This window comes from Scyliorhinus canicula, chromosome 2 (assembly GCF_902713615.1).
Source record: "Scyliorhinus canicula chromosome 2, sScyCan1.1, whole genome shotgun sequence".
In the NCBI taxonomy this organism is placed as follows: Eukaryota; Metazoa; Chordata; class Chondrichthyes; order Carcharhiniformes; family Scyliorhinidae; genus Scyliorhinus; species Scyliorhinus canicula.
In genome coordinates, this window is record NC_052147.1 from 282,355,774 (window position 1) to 282,378,214 (window position 22,441).

At 50.6% G+C, this 22,441-nt stretch overlaps 1 protein-coding gene across 2 annotated transcripts in view; it reads right to left on the reverse strand.

Moving 5' to 3' along the window:
* vil1 (villin 1) overlaps window positions 1-22,227 on the reverse strand; it is a 60,210-nt gene extending 37,983 nt beyond the window's left edge. The window contains exons 1-5 of one of the 2 annotated variants that reach the window (XM_038790166.1): window positions 22,091-22,227; window positions 9,930-10,023; window positions 8,552-8,626; window positions 6,684-6,880; window positions 1,786-1,894 (exon numbers count right to left, since the gene is read on the reverse strand). In XM_038790166.1, the coding sequence (XP_038646094.1) occupies window positions 1,786-1,894; window positions 6,684-6,880; window positions 8,552-8,626; window positions 9,930-10,004 (456 nt within the window). In that variant the 5' untranslated portion in view covers window positions 10,005-10,023; window positions 22,091-22,227. Of the gene's footprint in view, window positions 1-1,785; window positions 1,895-6,683; window positions 6,881-8,551; window positions 8,627-9,929; window positions 10,024-21,991; window positions 22,009-22,090 lie in introns of those variants that run through there. The other variant, XM_038790167.1, reaches the window with a different exon arrangement.
* Window positions 22,228-22,441: the final 214 nt, after the last annotated feature.

The window sequence follows — 22,441 nt, forward strand, 5'->3', positions numbered from 1 at the left end:
AAGGGTAAATTTGGGTTGGACTGACCCACATCCCGCAAATGAATGAATTTAAATTCCAATTAAGGGGCAATTTAGCATGGCCAATCCACCCATCCTGCACATCTTTGGGTTGTGGGGGTGAGACCCATGCAGACACGGGGAGAACGTGCAAACTCCACACGGGCAGTGATCCTGGGCCGGGATCGAACCTGGGGCCCCGGCGCCGCGAGGCAGCACTGTAATTGTGAAAATTGACTAAAACATGGTCTCTAGTGCTTGTCCTCTCGTCTCCTTCCACTAGGGTTCTGTGGAACACTGAAACAGACCATTCGTCTCCATGCAGTGATGCTCCCCCATCCCTCTATCTCACAGCAGCATCCTAGTGTGTTAATCAAACTTCCCTCGATTATATCTCTGCCATTCCCCTCAACCACTCCTTGTGGGAGCAAGTTGCCACATTTGTCTGGAGTAAAGAAGTTTCGTTTAAATATTCTTTTGGATTTATTTCAGATGGAGATGCTCTGCTTGATTTTGCAACGTTGCAGGTAGAAGATGAGGAACATATCAGCCATGATAGAATAGAGGAGCAGACCCGATGGGCCAAATGGCCCAATTCTGCTCCTATCCTGTTACAAATTAACCCCATGCTTTGCTTTATCTCATGGTTTTTATCTACCTCACTAATTTTATTAACCGATATTACTTGCACATTGCACTTTTTATCTAGTCTGAAATAAATTAGCCAATCACGCTCCTATTCTGCAAGCTAAACATCTTCTTGCAATTTATTGTCTGCAGAGTTTGAAACTGTACTCCTGGTTCTGGAATCAAAGTCATTTTTCTCATCCATCTGCAACACCCGTCTTTTGCGGACACCAGCATTAAGTTAGTTGCACAAGACTTGGTTATTGCTGAAAAGAAAGAAAGCGGGGAGGAGGGGATTTTTCAGCCGCGCCCACCCGGCGACCAGGAATTCACGCCCGAGGTCAACGGACCTTCACATGGTGCCTGTACCGTCCGTGGCAATCTTGCAGCAGGCACGGCCAAAAATCCCAGCCCATGGTCTTGCACCCAGGACAAATGCAAGAGTGGCGCTCACGACAATTGACGCAACAGCACTTGCTGAACAATCCAGAGTGCGCTAACGATAGAGGGAGAAAGCTCTTTCTTCCAATTGGGAGCAGAAACGCAAGATTTTGTCTGGTTTCTGATTGGCAGGGCTACGGGGACGCGTGACCAATGGCAAAGAGCAGTGTGACTGGAGGCCGAGGCCATGAGACAGTACCTCCAGGAATGTACTCAAGTTGGCAAAGGGACAAAGCCAAACCTGACCTCATCCTGGCCAGGGGGTGAAAGAGCAGCTGGCATCAGGAATGGCAATTCTGGCCCATTTCCTCCTCATTAACCCACAGGCACCAAGGCTCGTTATAGAACCTGATGCTCAATTAGTGACTCCAGAAGCAAGACTGGACGACAATTGAAGGCTTTATTGGACTAGATGTTTCCCCCAGCAGCGCAGGTACAGAATACAGCAGCTGGGGAGGCACAGACTCTTATACTCCGCCTTACTGGGCGGAACCAGCAGGCAAGCTTCACCAATGATCTTGCTGTCTCAGGTACCTCCCACACCAATGGTCTTACAGCCTCAATCTGGGTACTGTAATACCCCTAATACCGACTACCACAGCACCCACAATGCTGCTGCCCAGAAAACTAATAACACAAATTGGGGTGACAAGGTGTCTACAGGAGGAGGAGGAGGAGATGTGGAATAGGAGGTGAATTAGGTTAGGTTAAAGTGCTCACCTCACCAGCACACACGTTCTTCCTCCCCTTCACATGAATCAGCCTCTTCACATCAAACGTGTTGGTCTCAACATGTTTCATTCCAGTGGCAACACCTCCTTGCTTATAACTGCAAAAACAGAAAACTTTTAAAAATGAGCAATATCCATGTGTCAGTAGTAATTAAGTGGGTAGTACAATGGCCTCAGAATTAACACAGTTGGGGTTCAAATCCCATTCACCCATTGCTATCAGTACATAGATACATAGAAGATAGGAGCAGGAGGAGGCCTTTTGGCCCTTCGAGCCTGCTCCGCCATTCATCACGATCATAGCTGATCATCCAACAAATAGCCTAATGAAATTAAATGAAATGAAAATCGCTTATTGTCACGAGTAGGCTTCAATGAAGTTACTGTGAAAAGCCCCTAGTCGCCACATTCCGGCGCCTGTCCGGGGAGGCTGGTACGGGAATTGAACCGTGCTACTGGCCTGCTTGGTCTGCTTTAAAAGCCAGCAATTTAGCCTTGTGAACTAAACCAGCCCCCCTAATCCTGCTTTCTCCCCATAGCCTTTGATCCCATTCTCCCCAAGTGCTAGATCCAGCCGCCTCTTGAATATATTCATCATTTTAGCACCAACTACTTCCTGTGGTAATGAATTCCACAGGCTCAACAGTGTTTGGGTGAAGAAATGTCTCCTTATCTCTGTCAGAAATGGTTTACCCCGAATCCTCAGGCTGCGACCCCTGGTTCTGGACACACCCATCATTGGCAACAACTTCCTGGATCTAGCCTCTCTAGTCCTGTTGGAATTTTATAAGGCTCTATGAGATTCCCCCCTCATTCTGCTGAACTCCACAATCCCAACCTAGTCAATCTCTCCTTATAGGACAGCCCCCCATCCCTGGAATCAGTCTGGTAAACCCTTGCTGCACTCCCTTTAGAGCAAGAACATCCTTCCTCAGAGAAGGAGACCGAAACTGTGCACAATACTCCAGGTGTGGCCTCACCAAGGCCCTGTATAATTGCAGCAACACATCCCTGCTCCTGTACGCGAAACCTCGCACGATGAACATACCATTAGCCTTCTTTACCGCCTGCTGCACCTCCATGCTTACCTTCAGCGACTGGTGCACAAGGACACCCAGGTCCTGCTGCACACTCCCCTCTCCCAATTTACAACCATTCAGGTAGTAATCGGCCTTCCTGTTTTTGCTTCCAAAATGAATAACCTCACACTTATCCAAAATTATACTGCATCTGCCATTGGTTTGCCCACTCGCCCAACCTGTCCAGATCTTGCTGTAGGATCCCTGCATTCTCGTCACAATTCACCCTCCCACCTAATTTGCTATCATCTGCAAACTTGGAGATGTTACATTTTCTTCCCTCATCCAGATCATTAATATATATTGTGAATAGCTGGGGTCCCAGCACCGATCCCTGTGGTACCCCATTCGTTACTGCTGCCAATTTGAAAAGGACCCATTAATCCCGACTCTTGGTTTCCTCTCTGCCAACCAGTTTTCGGTGACTCGGGACTTTTCACAGTCACTTCATTGAAGCCAACTTGTGACAATAAGCAATTATTATTATTATTATTAATTTAATGCATTTCCTCCAATCCCATGCGCTTTAATTTTGCGCAATAATCTCGTGCAGGACTTTGTCAAACACGTTCTGAAAGTTTAAATATATCACATTGACTGAGACAGTTAACTGTACTGGTTACATCTTCAAAGAATTCCAACAGATTTGTCAAGCATGATTTTCCCTTCATAAATCCATGCCGACTGACTAATCCTACCACTGCTTTCCAAATGTTCCGCTATAAAGTCCTTGATAATGGATTCAAGCATCTTCCCCACTACCGATGTTAGTCTTACTGGCCTATAATTCCCTGCTTTCTCTCTACCTCCCTTTTTGAATATCGGAGTGACGTGAGCTACCCTCCAATCTGCAGGGACAGTTCCAGAGTCTATAGAATCCCGGAAGATGACCACCAATGCATCCACTATTTCCAGAGCCACCTCCTTAAGCACTCTGGGATGCAGATTCTCAGGCCCTGGGGATTTATCCACCTTCAATCCCATCAGTTTTCCCAGCACCATTTCTCTACTAATGTTGAGCTCCCTCAGTTCTTCCCTCTCACTAAACCTTTCCTTCTCCACATTTCTGGGATCTGATTTGTGAAGACAGAACCAAAGTGTGTATTCAATTGCTCAGCCATTTCTTTGTCCCTTATTATGCATTCCCCTGTTTCTGCCTGTAGGGGGCCTACATTTCTCTTTACCAATCTCTTTCTCTTCACATATCTGTAGAAACTCTTAGTGTCAGTCTTTATGTTCCCTGCAAGCTGGGCCGAGCAGTTGCCATACCAGGCTGTGATGCAGCCCGATAGGATGCTTTCTATGGTGCATCTGTAAAAGTTGGTAAGGGTTAATGTGGACATGCCGAATTTCCTTAAGTTTCCTGAGGAAGTATAGGTGCTGTTGTCTTTCTTGGTGGTAGCATTGACGTGAGTGGACCAGGACAGAGTTTTGGTGATGTGCACCCCTAGGAATTTGAAACTGCGAACCATCTCCACCTCGGCCCCGTTGATGCTGACAGGGGTGTGTACAGTACTTTGCTTCCTGAAGTCAATGACCAGCTCTTTAGTTTTGCTGGCATTGAGGGAGAGATTGTTGTCGCTGCACCACTCCACTAGGTTCTCTATCTCCCTCCTGTATTCTGACTCATCGTTATTCGAGATCCGGCCCACTATGGTCGTATCGTCAGGAAACTTGTAGATGGAGTTGGAACCAAGTTTTGCCACACAGTCGTGCGGGTACAGGGAGTAGAGTGGGGGGCTAAGTACGCAGCCTTGCGGGGCACCGGTATTGAGGACTATTGTGGAGGAGGAGTTGGTCTTCATTCTTACTGATTGTGGTCTGTTGGTCAGAAAAATCGAGGATCCAGTTGCAGAGTTGGGAACCAAGTCCTAGGTTTTGGAGCTTTGATATGAGCTTGGCTGGGATTATGGTGTTGAAGGCGGAGCTGTAGTCAATAAATAGGAGTCTGATGTAGGAGTCCTTGTTTTCGAGATGCTCTAGGGATGTGTGTAGGGCCAGGGAAATGGCGTCTGATGTGGACCGGTTGCGACGGTATGCGAATTGCAGTGGGTCAAGGCGTTCCGGGAGTATGGAGGTGATGCGCTTCATGATCAACCTCTCGAAGCACTTCATTACGACTGACGTCAGGGCCACCAGGCGGTAGTCATTGAGGCACGTTGCCTGGTTCTTCTTTGGCACTGGTATGATGGTGGCCTTCTTGAAGCAGGTGGGGACCTCGGAGTGGAGTAGGGATAGGTTAAAGATGTCCACGAATAACTCTGCCAGCTGGTATGCGCAGGCTCTGAGTGCATGACCAGGGATCCCATCCGGGTCTGTCGCCTTCTGAGGGTTCACTTTCAGGAAGGCCGATCTGACTTCGGAAGCTGTGATGGTCGGTTTGGGTGAATTATGGGCTTCTGGGGCACTCGACAGCGGATTGTTGGTTACCTGCTCGAATCGAGCATAGAATGCATCAAGTTCATTGGGGAGGGGTGCGCTGCTGCCAGAGATACTGCTCGGCTTCGCTTTGTAGCCCGTTATGTTGTTTAATCCTTGCCATAACCGCCGAGAGTCTGTCTGTGACTCTAGCTTAATTGGATATTCTCTCTTGGCATCTCGGATCCAGGTCCTCAGCGCCGCAGTCCCAGTGCTGACCACTGCGCCACATGCCGCCCATGGGTCAACCACATTGCTGTGGGTCTGGAGTCACGTTTAAACTAGGCAAGGACGGCAGATTTCCTTCCCCGAAGGACATTAGTGAAGCAGATATGTTTTTACCCATCAAATGATGGGGTTTCACGGTCAGTGGTTGGCACTGCTGCCTCACAGCGCCAGGGAACCTGGTTCGAATCCAGCCTTGGTGACCATCCGTGTGGAGTTTGCATGTTCTCCAAGCATCTGCATAGGTTTCCTCCGGGTGAACCGGATTCCTCCCACACAGTCTAAAGATGTGGAGGTTAGGTGGGGAGTGGGCCTAGCTCAGACGCTCTTTCGGAGAGTCAGCACAGGTGGCTCAAGTGGTTTCCTTCTGCTCCAAGGACTCCCAACTACTGAGACTAGTTTTATATTCCAGATTAATTAATTGAATTTAAACTCTACCAGTCGCCATGGTTGGCCTTGGACCCCCAGTCGCCATGGTTGGGCTTGGAACCCCAGTCGCCATGGTTGGGCTTGGAACCCCAGTCGCCATGGTTGAGCTTGGAACCCCAGTCGCCATGGTTGGGCTTGGAACCCCAGTCGCCATGGTTGGGCTTGGAACCCCAGTCGCCATGGTTGGGCTTGGAACCCCAGTCGCCATGGTTGGGCTTGGAACCCCAGTCGCCATGGTTGGGCTTGGAACCCCAGTCGCCATGGTTGGGCTTGGAACCCCAGTCGCCATGGTTGGGCTTGGAACCCCAGTCGCCATGGTTGGGCTTGGAACCCCAGTCGCCATGGTTGGGCTTGGAACCCCAGTCGCCATGGTTGGGCTTGGAACCCCAGTCGCCATGGTTGGGCTTGGAACCCCAGTCGCCATGGGTGGGCTTGGAACCCCAGTCGCCATGGGTGGGCTTGGAACCCCAGTCGCCATGGGTGGGCTTGGAACCCCAGTCGCCATGGTGGGCTTGGAACCCCAGTCGCCATGGTGGGCTTGGAACCCCAGTCGCCATGGTGGGCTTGGAACCCCAGTCGCCATGGTGGGCTTGGAACCCCAGTCGCCATGGTGGGCTTGGAACCCCAGTCCCCAGAGCTTAGCCTAGATCACTAATCCAGTGACATTAACACACCACCATCTCCCCCAATACAGATCTGGTCATTGTTGGCTATCCGTTCAAAAGACCTGACTCACATGAAACCCTTCTTGAAATAGCTTTTGAAGGTCTCAGACTCGTGTTGCTGTGCCTCCCGGTGTTGCACAGCCTTACCCCCCAGGTAATCGTCCATCTGGATGGTGTAGATTGCGGCTGCTCCCTGTTCATCCGGAGAGGAACTTCTTCCGATCCAGAAGTGGATGTCATAAGTGAAGGAACTCCCACTTTTATGGGTCTGTGGATGGGAAGACAAAGTTCCAGTTACATTGAACCTGCTTTCCACAGGTAATATCTGTGCAGAATATACACCTTGAAATGGAGGCTAGACAAAGGCAGGAGGGAAAGGACTATGCTGGCAATATGTTGGCCCACTGAGAAGACATTGGAAAGAACTGAACTGGATGGTGATTGTCCCATCTCCTTCTGTGGCTCGGTCACATTGATAATGCAACTGGGGGATGTGTCACTACACGAGGCCGATACAAATATAAAATTGTTGTAGAGGAGACACGAACGGGGAGATTTGGAGAGAGAATTCCAGAGCTTGGACCAATGCAGCCAGTGGAGGAACAAAGGAAATCAGAAAAGGTAGAAGGGAACAGGATTGAAGTGGAGAATTTTTCTCTTTTTTTCAAAAAAAAACACAGGCAGCCAGTATAATTACCCTCGAGAAAGCAGTGGTGAGCTGCCTTCTTGAACCGCTGCAGTCCATGTGGTGTAGGTACATCCACAGTGCTGTTAGGGTGGGAATTCCAGGATGTTGCCCCAGAGACAGTGAAGGAGCGGCTGATACAAGTCAGGGTGGTGAGTGACTTGAATGAAATGAAAAATGAAATGAAATGAAATGAAATGAAAATCGCTTATTGTCACGAGTAGGCTTCAAATGAAGTTCCTGTGAAAAGCCCCTAGTCGCCACATTCCGGCACCTGTTCGGGGAGGCTGGTACAGGAATTGAACCGTGCTGCTGGCCTGCCTTGGTCTGCTTTAAAAGCCAGTGATTTAACGCAGTGTGCTAAACTAGCCCCTTGGAGACTTGGAGGGGAACCTCCAGGTGGTGGGGTTCCCAGATATCTGCTGCTCTTGGCCTTCTAGAGGGTAGTGACCATGGGTTTGGAAGGTGCTGCCTAAGGAGCCTTGGTGAGTTACTGCAGTGCATCTTATAGATGGTGCACACGGCTGCCAGTACATACGGCTGCCACTGTCCGTCGGTGGTGGAGGGAGTGAATTAGGGGCTGGTTTAGCATAGGGCTAAATCACTGGCTTTTAAAGCAGACCAAGGCAGGCCAACAGCACGGTTCAATTCCCGTACCAGCCTCCCCGAACAGGCGTCGGAATGTGGCGATTAGGGGCTTTTCACAGTAACTTCATTGAAGCCTACTCGTGACAATAAGTGATTTTCATTTTGTTCATTTCATGTTTGTGGAAGGGGAGCAATGAAGCGGGGCTGCTTTGTCCTGGATGGTGTCGAGCTTCTTGAGTGTTGTTGGAGCTGCACCCATCCAGGCAAGTGGGGAGTATTCCATCGCACTCCTGACTTGTGCCTTGTAGATGGCAGACTTTGGGGAGTCAGGAGGTAAGTTACTCACTTTACTATTCCCAATCTTTGACCTGTCCTGGTAGCCACAGTATTAATGTGGCTGGGTCCAGTTCAGTTTCTGGTCAGTGGTAACCCCCAGGATATTGATGGTGAGAGATTCAGTGATTGCAATGCCATTGAATGTCAATGAGGTGATGGTTAGATCCGGAGAGCTGAAGGAGGTTACAAAGATAAGGAGGGTGGGAATTAAAATAACAAACCAAGGCGCTGCTCGACTCGAAGTCAGTGTAGGTCAATGAGGGTGAAGCAAATGCATGCAGGGAGAATTTATCGCTAAGGCATATTAAACAACATCACTGTTCTACTCACTGCAAAAAGAATGTAACAATCGCCTTCGTAGAAATTGCCATAGGATTTCTGTGGCACAGGAACCATCAGCATTTTCTGGGGGGAAAAAATAAATACGCGTACATCACTAAGACAATTCAATAAATCTGTTAAAGAAATATCCATCAATTCTACCATCCTCTACACAAATCCAGGAAGGGAACCAAAGATAATTCTGCACTTCATGAAATAGTGTTCCTCTAAAATGTGATGCAACGGTGACAGACATTAATATTATGTGTGAGTTAGATACAGAGTAAACTCCCTCTACACTGTCCCCATCAAACACTCCCAGGACAGGGATAGCCACAGGGTTAGATACAGAGTAAAGCTCCCTCTACACTGTCCCCATCAAACACTCCCAGGACAGGGATAGCCACAGGGTTAGATACAGAGTAAAGCTCCCTCTACACTGTCCCCATCAAACACTCCCAGGACAGGTACAGCATGGTGTTAGATACAGAGTAAAGCTCCCTCTACACTGTCCCCATCAAACACTCCCAGGACAGGTACAGCACGGGGTTAGATACAGAGTAAAGCTCCCTCGACACTGTCCCCATCAAACACTCCCAGGACAGGGACAGCCACAGGGTTAGATACAGAGTAAAGCTCCCTCTACACTGTCCCCATCAAACACTCCCAGGACAGGTACAGCACAGGGTTAGATACAGAGTAAAGCTCCCTCTACACTGTCCCCATCAAACACTCCCAGGACAGGTACAGCACGGGGTTAGATACAGAGTAAAGCTCCCTCTACACTGTCCCCATCAAACACTCCCAGGACAGGTACAGCACAGGGTTAGATACAGAGTAAAGCTCCCTCTACACTGTCCCCATCAAACACTCCCAGGACAGGTACAGCACGGGGTTAGATACAGAGTAGAGCTCCCTCCACACTGTACCCATCAAACACTCCCAGGACAGGTACAGCACAGGGTTAGATACAGAGTGGAGCTCCCTTTTTAATTAGGGTGGTAGGTGTGGTACAGTCGGGTCGTACTTATGTTGCTATAATGCAGAGAAATCCAAAGCCTACCACGGACGTTTGACAAATTGAATGCAATTTAAAAACAAAGCTAGTTTCAGTAAAAGGCAGAACATCAAAGGAGTTTCACCATGTCCATTAGGAGAAGTAACCAATCAGCCTTTTGGACCCAGTTCTGACACCAATCCCAGAGCAACTCTTTATTGGCCCTCTGGAGTGGTCTTGCTAGCCCCCTCAGCAAATGCCCGTCAGAGAAACCCACATCCGGAGAGTGGTCCTGCACGCAGCTTTGGCCAGGCAAGGAACTTGCTACAACAGCCACAATCCCCAGACAGAGCACCGGCTCAATGGTCATATGTTGAGGGTTCCACTTGCCTCTATTCGCCATATCTGAATTCCTGGTGTAGTTATATTCAAGGATTTGGAGACGTCAGTTGTCAGGTCTGGCATGGCTCTCAGCGTGGACTACCTGCCAACAACAACAAAGAGGCATGATACAAGAACATAGAACATTACAGCGCAGTACAGGCCCTTCGACCCTCGATGTTGCGCCGACCTGTGAAACCACTCTAAAGCCCATCTACACTATAGAACATAGAACAAGAGAACACAAAGTCCAAGCAGAGTGAGTGAGCGAGCGCAAGCGAGAGCGTGAAAGAGAGAGCACGAATCCACCAGGGAAGAGCGCCAAACTAGTTATTATAAAGCACAAGACGGTCATTAATAAATCCGGGGTGCAATTCTGCAGAAGCGGAGGGTGAAACTCACTATCATGGGGAGTAGTTGAGGCAAATTCTATTGAAGTAAGTGTTTGAAGGGGAAGCTAGAGGTGCACATGAAGGATATGGAAACTGATGGTTATACCGATAAGGGGGGGGGGGGGGGGGGGGGGGGGGGGAAGGAAAGAGATGGAAATTGGCGACAACCATTTTGTGTGTGTGGCGACATAGTTATGGGCTGTATCAGGGTTAGGGTTGGGGCTGGTTTAGCTCACTCAGCTAAATCGCTGGCTTTTAAAGCAGACCAAGCAAGCCAGCAGCACGGTTCGATTCCCGTACCAGCCTCCCCAGACAGGCGCCGGAATGTGGCGACTAGGGGCTTTTCACAGTAACTTCATTGAAGCCTACTCGTGACAATAAGCGATTTTCATTTTCATCATCGATGGATGGTGCGTGACCTCCAACCAGCAGGTGATGGTGCAGATACACCATGAGGTCTCAAGACCAAGGTCACGTGTGACCAGTGACTCCCATGTAAGGGGAGGCACATCTGGCCACCTTCACGAGAAGATCGAGAGGGTAATAAGAGATACATGTGAATGGTTAGAGCTAGGTGCAGATTCCTGAGGAGTAATAAGCAAACTCCATGATAACGTGCTCTGTAACAGATGGCGATCTTACAATGCGACTCAACAAAAGATTCTGGTTTGGACAAGTTGAAATGTTTGGTGGATCCCTTCGTAAGGTATAAAAGACTAAATCCACCAGTGTGGAGTACAAACTGCAGAATAGACCATAGGTTCTCACCTATTTCCACCCTGCTGTACACCCAACGTAATGTGACCAGGGGTGAGGGAGTTCAATTAATGTGGAAAAGCTGGAGAACTGGAGATTGTTCTCCTCAAGAGAAGGGTTTAAGGGGAGATTTAATACCATTTTAGGTTGAACCAATTAAAAAAAAAAGACAAAATCAAGAGAGCAGCCCCTTTAAAAGGAATCAAACCAAAAGAAATTGCAAAAGAAAAACGGCAAATCAAAATGTGATTAATGAGGTTCATGATGAACCATCAATCGAACGCGAGACGAGTTGCTGTACAAAAGTTAGGCTTTAATAAGCTAGAACTTAGCCCTGCGGTTGACTACAGTAAATGGACGACCGCCGGGCATTCTGGTTATTTACACCTCGCTCTGGAGGCGTGGTTAACTCAGCCTCTTGACCAATCGGAGAGCAGTCATATGACTGGTCTCAACCAATCGGTCGAGAGGCACATGACCGACCAGGGCCAATGGTAAGCCGGTGTTCTGCACCAATGGCAGACAGCTATGCAAATCATACCACCACAGTTCATAAATCACCCCAGCCTCCCTGGTGCCCATTGAGCATGGAAGGCCTCAAAAAGGCACCAGCAAACACCATATGCTCTCTCCCCAGGGACACCCGGCCCTGAACATAGACAGAGTCGAGGGACAACAAGAGTGGACACCAAACCCTCCCCCTCCCCCCGGCACCACTCTGCACCAGATGCCCAAAGATCAGAGAGTGTGGGACTGAAGTGCAAAAACGGTAACAAAGGGCTGATTTAATTCATCATCGAATCATAGTTTATGGCACAAAAAAAAACCCCAATCCTGTAAGAAAGCAGTTCAGGTTCACTAAAGGAATCAAACAAGACAACAGGTTGCACTGAGCTAGGCTTGGATTCTCTCAAATATAAATGATTTAAAGGGTGATCTCGTTGAGGAGGATTTGCTGTGTCCAGAGAGAAATTTCCTCTTGATTGGAGAGTCCACAACAGGGTTCAGCATGCTATTGCCCCCTCCTGGTGTGGATGGGAATTGCAGCATTGACAGAAGCCAATGGTCTCAAGGGGGGGGGGGGGGGGGAGGGGAAGAGGAGGAGCAGCTGGGATGGAGAGATGACACAAGGAGGAGGAGTTGGTGTTTCTTCAATAAAAGAATCATACATCACACAAGATTTAGCCAATCGACTCTGTCCTAAAGGAGCTATTTGTTTGGTTTGGGAGCCATTGGGCGGGATTCTCCGACCCCCCACCGGGTCGCAGAATCCCGGGGGGGGGGGGGGGGGGGGGGGGAAGGGTGGCGTAAATCCCGCCGGCCGCCAAATTCTCCGGCACCGGAGAATCGGCGGGGGAATCGGGCCGGGTGGCGGCTGCTCACAGCGCCCCCCCCCCCCCCCCCGGCGATTCCCCGGCCCGCAATGGGCCAAAATCCCGCCTGTAAATTGGAGTAGGCCCATTGCCGGCAGCACCTGGCAGCGCAGGTGGGCTCGAGGGTCTGGGGGGGGGGGGGGGGGGGGGGGAAGGAAACGCGCGGGGCGATCTGGCCCCAGGGGGAAGTGCCCCCACAGTGGCCTGGCCCACGATCAGGGTCCAATGATCTATAGGCGGGCCTGTGCCGTGGGGGCACTCTTTACCCACGCGCTGGCCGTGTCAGCCTCCGCGATGGCCTCCGCGTAGGTGAACCCCCCCCCCGGGCATGCGCGGGGATGACGTCAGGAGCCGCTGACGCTCCCGCGCATGCGAGGACCCGCGCCGGCCGGAGTCCCTTCTGCCCCAGCTGCCGCGGCGCCCAAGGCCTCCCACGCCGGCCGGCGGGGCGCAAACCATTCCGGTGCCAGCCTAGCCCCTGAAGGGGCCGACGCCAGAGTAGTTCATGCCACGCCTTCCCTCCGGGACCACCCCACCGGGTACAGGAGAATCCCGCTCACTCTCGCTGCTCTTTCCCAATAGCTCTACAAAATCATGTGACCATTCAGAAAGCTCCTAATGAATCTGCTTTCACCGATCACAACTTGCTGCATTTCCCAAAATCATCATCATCATCTTCCCTCCGGCTCGCAAACACCTTCAATCTGTGGTTCCGAAGAGTCACACTGGACTCGGAAATGTTGACAGTTTCTCTGCATCGCTGCCTGACCTGATGGGTTTCATCCCCAGTGATTTAGATCCCTGATGCATGATCAATTGCACAAAGACTCAGATTGGGTATAACTGTGGCTTTATTGCAGTCAGATGCGTGGCCTCCTGCTGCAGCTGGCGAAATGGCAGATCAGTGGAGGACACGCATATTTATACGGCTCCTAGTGGGCGGAGCCAGCCGGCAGGGGCTACCGGCGAACCTACAGTACAGGTCGTACCTTACATCCCCCAATACAGGTGTAACAGTGGTTTACCACAATCCCCAGAATTTTGCTTTTATTTTCTTCAGTGTCCTGCCTCTGCTTCCTGTCACTCCTGCCAAAAGGCCATTGTAGCCTTGATTTGGATTTGATTTCTTTCTGTCACACGTATTATCAGTGAAAAGTAGTGTTTCTTGCATGCTGTACAGACAACACATACCGTACATAGGGAAGGAAGGAGCGACTGCAGAATATGTTAGTCTCATAGTTGATCTTTCTCTACACCCTAGCTAAGAAGGAGCAGTGACCAGAACTGAACAGTTACTGCAGCTTCAATCGAACCATCCAACAAAGTGACTGTTGGAACCAACAATTCTACAGACACGTGCTTGTAGGATTAGAATAGTGGTTTTAATATACTTACAACAGAGCCAGCCTGTTAGCCGTTGAACTTTCAGTGAACTGGCCGGCTGACCCTGTGGCACTGATCTTTATACAGCAGCTCCAGGGGGAGGAGTCCGGGGAGGAGTCCTGGGCAGAGCCACGGGAGAAGTCCTGCACAACTCTCGAGCATTCCCAGAGCTACCCCCCCTGGAGGTCAGCTGCACTTATTGTATGTACAGGTTATAATCCGGTGTGAATCACATTCACCACAGTGACTAACACCATGAGCAGTCGCCCTTTTGTGGCCTCCTCCTAGACGACCCTAGGAGCCAGTTAGGGGGCACAGTGTTTAGCACTGCAGCCTCAGTGCCGGGGACCAGGTTCGATTCCAGTCTCGGGCGACTGCCGAATGTGGAGTCTGCGCGGGTTTCCTCCGGGTGCTCCGGTTTCCTCCCACAGTCCAAAGATGTGCAGGTTAGGTGGGGTGCCAGGCGTAGGCCCGAGGTAGGGTGCTATTTCAGAGGGTGGGTGCAGATCAGCTCGGTAGGAGTCAGCGAATCGAAAGGATTCTCTTGCTGCCTGGACTGTACTTGCACAATGCAGCCAAATTCAAGCCAATCCCGTCACTCAATCCCTCGTTTATTAGGAGCTGATCAAAGGTGGGACAGGGGAGCATGCAACATTGCAGAAATAAAAACAGCTTAAAGTGCAGGGGTGGGGGGTGGGTTATAAAAAGGAGCAGGAGTCAACATTTTATCTTCGAACCAAACATTATAAACATTAGAAGGCCACCGTAAACGAGTAATTTAAAATATATATATTTGTACGAAGGAGAAAGCCGGGGAGAGGTCCAATTTCTCATTAAGGCTGGGCGTATTGGTCACTGGGATGGGCGTATGGGGCACTGGGATGGGGGGTATGGGGCGTATTGGGCACTGGGATGGGTGTATGGGGCGTATTGGTCACTGGGATGGGGGGGTATGGGGCGTATTGGGCACTGGGATGGGTGTATGGGGCACTGGGATGGGCGTATGGGGCATATTGGGCACTGGGATGGGGGGTATGGGGCACTGTTAGGGTTGCCAAGCCTCCAGGATTGGCCTGGAGTCGCTCGGAATTGAAGATCAATCTCCAGGACATGGCTTCCAATTGAAGTAGGAAGGCCGTGCGTCACAAGGATGGATTTGTTGGTTAACGAATGGGTAGAGCGCAGGGCTAAGTTGGGTGATAAGACCTCCAGGAATGTACGTAATCACAGTTGGCAACCAAGGGGCGGGGCACTATGGGGGTGTGAAGAAAGGCTGAAGACTAATTCTGCCCCCACGTCCCAGAACCACGTCCGACACCAATAGCAACGTTTTATTCTATTGACTCCATCAAATCCTGTGGGCAGGGTCCAGTCATCATCGGAGGCTCACGTTTCATTTCCCCCACAACAAGGCCGAAGTCCACATAATCCATTGGCTAAGGGAGTCGTTGGGAGGGACTCAAACCAGGGATCACCACCCCCCAAAAGGAGGAGGAGATGGTGGTGTAACAGTAATCCGGAGGGTCAGATTGCTCTGGGGACATGGGTTCAAATCCCATCACGGCTGCTGGTGGATTATGAAATCTGAAATTAAAAAGCTAATGGTGACCATGAAACTAAAACCCATCTGGTTCACTAATGTCCTTTAGGGTAGGAAATCTGCCGTCCTTACCCGGTCTGGCCTACACGTGACTCCAGACCCACAGCAACGTGGTTGACTTTTAATTGTCCTCTCAAACAACGCAGCAAACTATTCAGCTCCAGGGAAATTGGAGATGGGCAACAAATGCTGGACATAGTGAAAAAATAAATAAAAAGCCCATGCATGTACTCTCTTCTGGCTAATATTTAACAATCCGCCATTATCCTAATGCAGAGGAGATTATCCCATCATCAGATTTGCGAATTTACAGTGCAAGACCCGATTCCCACAACTCTACGTTACAAAAGTAACAAAAAGCGGCAAAAGCTGAACTCTTTGGGGCCAATCAACTAAATTATAATAAAGGAAACAAACTCCGGAACAAATCAACAGGGGGCGCTCCAAGACATTGACCCATCGAGTCTGCTCCGCCATTCAATCATGGCTGATATTTTCTCGCCCCCATTCTCCTGCCTTCTCCCCATAACCCCCGATTCCCTTATTAATCAAGAACCTATCTATCTCTGTCTTAAAGACACCCAGTGATTTGGCCTCCACAGCCTTCTGCGGCAAAGAGTTCCACAGATTCACCACCCTCTGGCTGAAGAAATTCCTCCTCATCTCGGTTTTAAAGGATCGTCCCTTTAGTCCGAGATCATGTCCTCTACTTCTAGTTTTTCCTACAAGTGGAAACATCCTCTCCACGTCCACTCTATCCAGGCCTCGCAGTATCCTGCAGGTTTTGCATAGCGTTAGCAGTTGCTTCAGAGCTCCAGGGTCCCAGGTTAGATTCCCGGCTTGGGTCACTCTGTGCGGAGTCTGCACGTTCTCCCCGTGTGTGCGTGGGTTTCCTCCGGGTGCTCTGGTTTCCTCTTAGTCCAACGAAGTGCAGGTTAGGTGGGTTGGCCATGCTAACCTCCCTTAGGTTAGGTGGGGTTACTGGGGATAGGGTGTAGGCTTAGGTAGGGTGCTCTTTCCAAGGGCTGGTGTAGATTTGATGGGCCGAACGGTTTCCTTCTGCACTATAAATTCTAAGATCCCCCCCTCATCCTTCTAAACGCCCAAGTACAGACCCAGACAAAACCATACAAGACCATGATAAACTATTCCTCCTTTTCCTCAATTCCTTCCACCGGACATGCTTAACAAAACCTCCTCCAACAACATCAGTCTTCAAAAATCAGCCATTCCTCATGGCACCACCCCCATCTATCCCGGGGAGGCGGTGGCATAGTGACATTGTCACTGGTCTAGTAATCCAGAGACCCAGTATACTCTGGGGGACCCAGGTCCGAATCGCCCCAGGGCAGATGGTGAAATTTGAATTCAATAAAAATCTGAAATTAAAAGTCTAATGACGACCATGAAACCATTGTCGATTTGTCGTAAAAACCCACCTGGTTCACTAATGTCCCCCAAGGGAAGGAAATCAGCCGTCCTTACCCGGTCTGGCCGACACGTGACTCAAAGAATTTACAGTGCAGAAGGAGGCCATTCGGCCCATCGAGTCTGCACCAGCTCTTGGAAAGAGCACCCTACCCAAGGTCAACACCTCCACCCTATCCCTATAACCCAGTAACCCCACCCAACACTAAGGGCAATTTTGGACACTAAGGGCAATTTAGCATGGCCAATCCAACTAACCCGCACATCTTTGGATTGTGGGAGGAAACCGGAGCACCCGGAGGAAACCCACGCACACACGGGGAGGATGTGCAGACTCCACACAGACAGTGACCCAAGCCGGAATCGAACCTGGGACCCTGGAGCCGTGAAGCGATTGTGCTATCCACAATGCTACCGTGCTGCCCTCCAGGCACACAGCAATGTGGTTGACTCCTAATTATCCCTCAAGGGTAATAAATGCTGGCACAGCCTGTAATGTCCACACCCTATGAACAAATTGTTTTTTAAAAATGCAACTAACAGGTTTCTAGAATTCTTCCAGAAGATCTACACACGAATCCCATGTCATCTACCGTGGACTCGTGGTGAAATTGTCCGCAATATGTGGATGACAGGCAAGTGTACCATTCCGCCATCTTTCTCTCTCCATTGTCAATGATTCAAATGCTGCTTGGCCACCAGTGATCCATCGCAATCTTCCTTCAGCATCGTTCTGGATGAAATTCTATTTCAGACATATTTATGCCAAGCACAAGTTAGAGAGCGATGGAATGTTCTCCACTTACCTGGCAAGTGCAGCTCCAACGCTCAGAAGCTCAACGCCATCTGGGAAAAGCAGCCCGTTTGATTGACACCCCATCCGCCACCTTCGCCATTCACTCCCTGCGCCACACAATGGCGGCCACGTGTACCATTGACCGGACGCACTGCTGCAACTCACATAGGCTCCATTGACAGCATCCTCCAGACCCGTGGCCTGCACCAGCAGGAAGGGCAAGGGCAGCACATTCATGGGAACATCACCACCTGCATGTTCCGCCAGTCACTCACCACCACCCTGACCTTGGGAGAAAGGTCGCCATTCCATCACTGGCACTGCATCAAAATTCTGGAGCTCCCTCCCTAACAGCACGGTGGGTGTACCTACACCACGTGGACTGCAGCGGTTCAAGGCAGCAGCAGCCAATGCTGCCCTTGCCAGTGACACCCACATCCTAGCTTAAAAAATACTGACTACCCCTTTTCACCATCTGAATCTGGCATGGGGACAGTGGTTAGCACTGCTACCTCACAGCTCCAGAGACCTGGGTTCAATTCCAGCCTCAGTTGACTATCTGTGTGAAGTTTGCACTGTCTCCCAGCATCTGCATGGGTGTTCGATTAGGTGGATTGACCGTGCTAAATTTCCCCCGAGTGCGGTTACTGGGTTGCGGGGATAGGGGAAGGGCGTGGGCTTAAGTAGGGTGCTCTTTCCAAGGGCCGGTGCAGGCTCGAAGGGCTGAATGACCTCCTTCTGCACTAAGTTCTACGATTCTAGATGGTTTCGAACCATTCTGGAAAGTCCAAATCTTTTTCCATCCTGATCAAAAATTGCCCATTTCACTTTCAGCATGGCAGTGATACAGAGCCGGTTATCGATGGAAACATTCCAAACTGTTTCAGAGGAGATCAGACAAAATGTGACACTGAGCCATACAACATATTAGGACATATAAAAAGGTTAAGAGCATCTTAAAAGGAGTAGAGACAGAGAAGGGTTTAGGGAGGCATAAATTTGGGATGCACAGAAATTCTTGGAGGGTTACAAGGCTGGAGAAGAGGGCAGACATGGAGGAGGAATTGGAAAACAGGATGACCTTGGGTTTCCCAAACGCAAGGCGTCGAGTACCATGTTGCAAGCCCCATGCCCAATCCTGTCCTCAAAACAGAGCTCTCTGTAATAGCCAACTCCATTCAACTCCCCGGGCGCGATTCTCCGAGCACCGCGCCGGAGAATCGCTGCAACTGCACCACACCGGGGCCTGGACGTGATTCTCCGAGCACCGCGCCGGAGAATCGCTGCAACTGCACCACACCGGCGCCGGGGCCTGGACACGATTCTCCGAGCACCGCGCCGGAGACTCGCTGCAACTGCACCACACCGGGGCCTGGACGTGATTCTCCGAGCACCGCGCCGGAGACTCGCTGCAACTGCACCACCCCGGGGCCGGGGCGCGATTCTCTGAGCACCGCGCCGGAGAATCGCCGCAACTGCACCACACCACCCCGGCGCCGGGGCGTGATTCTCCGAGCACCGCGCCGAAGAATCGCTGCAACTGCACCACACCGGGGCCTGGACGTGATTCTCCGAGCACTGCGCCGGAGAATCGCCGCAACTGCACCACACCACCCCGGGGCCGGGGCCTGATTCTCCGAGCACCGCGCCGGAGAATCGCTGCAACTGCACCACACCACCCCGGGACATGATTCTCCGAGCACTGCACCGGAGAATCGCTGCAACTGCACCACACCGCCCCGGTGCCAGATTCTCCGAGCACTGCACCGTTGAATCAGCGCAACTGCACTACACCGCCCCGGCGTTACTGCACCACACCGCCCCGGCGCCGGGGCGCGATTCTCCGAGGAGCGCCGGCACGGGCCGCGGCCGAGCCGCTGATTCTCCGGCCCAGATGGGCGGAGCAGAAACGGCAGAACCCCGCCGGCGGCGTTCACCCCGGTCGCTGCCGGTGGGAACTCTGCGCGAAGGGTCAGGGAGTGGGGGGGAGGGGGGCTGAGAAAAGCGCTCCTCCACCGGGTGGGGGGGGGGGGGGGGGGGGGGCTCCGATGGTGTATGGCCTGTGATCGGGGCTCAACGATTGGCGGGCCGGCCTCTCCCGTTCCCCCCTCCCCCCCCCCGGGGGCTTACTTTGTTCCGTTCCGGCCCCTGAACCCCTGGGCCATGTTTCGTCGGGGCCAGAGTGTTGGAGAAGTCCCCCGCACATGTACGGGTTGGCGTGGCCCAACTGCGCATGCGCGGGTTGGCACGGTGCCCATTTGGCAGCAGGAAGGGAGGCTGGAGCATCGTGAACCGCTCCAGTGCCATGTTGGCCCCCTGTGGGGGCCAGAATCAGTTGTCCCCGCGGCCGATTCACACCATCCTGAAACACGACAGCGAACACTTAGTCTCCATTTTGGAGAATTGCACCTCCCACCCCACCTCCCCCCTCCCATGTCCAATCCCTTCAGTCCTGTCTGACACGCCTTCCTCAACCATTACTGCAGTCTAGAGTTGTCGACTCAGGTTTGGCACACCTTCTGGTAGAGAAAGTACATTGCCCATCACCAACCATTTCACCTCCACACCCTTGCCATCGATCACTCGGCTGGTCCATCGCTGCTTCCTGCATCCAAATCAGAAAACAAACAAGACTTCCTACCCTCACCCTTCCCCCGCCGCCAATCTTATGTTATTAGCACAAGGAGGTCTTGAATAACTTGTTCCCTCTTCTTAAAAAAAAGGACCATTATTTGATGCTTGACCTTTCTCAAAGCAACAACCTGGAGATCGGTCTTACATTTTAGGGACTCCCCAGGGTTACCATGGAGTGTAAACCCCCTTGGGTTACCATGGACACGAAACCCTGAATACAGGCCTTCCTCACCACTGTGACACCACCCTCCCGGTATATAAAATGCTCACAGGGAAGGCCAGCTGCTTGCACATTATCCTAGATTGCAGGAAACACCCATGCAACCTCCAGTCTCACATATTCAGTCAATAAACTTGTCTCCACTAACAATTCAGACAGCTGAAATTAAATGAAAATCGCTTATGGTCTACAAATGAAGTTACTGTGAAAAGCCCCTAGTCACCACATTCCGGCGCCTGTTTGGGGAGGCTGGTACGGGAATTGAACCCGAGCTGCTGGTCTGCTTTAAAAGCCAGAGATTTAGCCCTGCGCTTCCATGAATGGAAAGTCCATCAAGTGGTACATCTCACCAGGGTTCAGAAAGTGTTTGGCACTGTACATAAATCAATACAGCTTGGGAACCATTAATGGCACAGGACATGACAGCACAGACTGAGCAAGTATTTCTGCTTACCCAAGGGAAGTAATTCAACTCGGCACCCACACCCCTTAACCAACATCCTGCAGAGCAACAGGGCGAGAAAGATGGCAATTGGGCTGCTCCCTGAATCCCAGCCCACACACACTTCAAGAAACAGCACGGCGGCAGGGGGCGGCAGGGGGCGGCAGGGGGGGGGGTTGAGGAGGGGCGGCGGCGGGAAAAAAAATGTACAAAACCCTCTGACCAACACAAGTCAACAACTCCCATTATCCTTGTATCGTACAATTATGAGAAAATCACCTAAACCCTGGGTGGTTGCATCCAATAATTTCAATCCCATTTGCATGATTTTTTAAAAAAAATCCACCTTTGTCCAACAATTGCTGGGTACAGCAAAAACAAAAGATGAAGGTCCATCCAACTTCTACAGAAATGGCAATTGTTGATTGATCATATATTCACACATTTATACCACACACACACACACATACACACACACACACTCGACCCAACTCCAAGAATAACAAGAAACTCTATTAATGCAAGGTTTCCACAACTTTCAGTGCCACAAGGTTTGGGTGGCTGAATGGGAAGAGATCCCGGTACACCCCCCAGCCCCAAATTAAAAATCTCCCCCCCACAGCCCCAAATTAAAAATCTCTCCCCCACCCCCATAATAAAAAATCTCCCCCCATCCCAGCCTCAAATTAAAATCTCACACCCCCCCCCCCCCCACCCCAGCCCCAAATTAAAATCTCACCCCCCCTCTCCTCTCTCTCTCAATTAAGGCAGTTTTGTTTCATTTTAAAAAATGGTTGGAAGTCAAAGTCTGATTGCAAAGTCAGGGTTACAAAGCTGGAGCGTAAGAGCTCAGAAACCTCACTTCAGGCAAATTAATCAGGCTCAAGCTTCAGGATTTACTCTCCAGCTTCCTGGCATCATATCCCGGAGAGAGACAACAAATGGTGCTCTACAGGAAAATTAAAATGGACAGCCATCAAATCAAACACAAACTGTTTGCCAGCAAGACACCATCAGGCAATCGCCTCACAGAACATCGCTTTCTACTTGGGAGACAAAATTGGTGTTTATTTCCAGCCTTGATAACATTTATAAAACAAAAACTTGGAAGTAACCCACAGCCAGGAGAGAGAAAAATAGTCTTACCTTCAAACTATCAGGAAAGAGATATTAAGACTCCAGAGAGTGGATGAACTTCGCACTTTGAGCCTGTGTAAACTTCACAAATTACCCACAAGACTAATCACACTCCAGCAGTGCCTGACACACTTCAGGAGAGAGAGGGGGAGACTAAACCCCAAATTATTCACCATCAAATTAAAGACAGGGCACAGAGACAGATCGGGTGAGACAATAGGGTAAAGTATCTGTTGGTTGGACGGAAGGCTAATTGGTAGATTGCTAGCAATTTGCAACTCAATTAATGGAAATAAAGTTGGTTCAGTTTTTGATTACAGAGTTTGGATCTTAAAGGAGATGAGAAACCTTGTCCCAGTG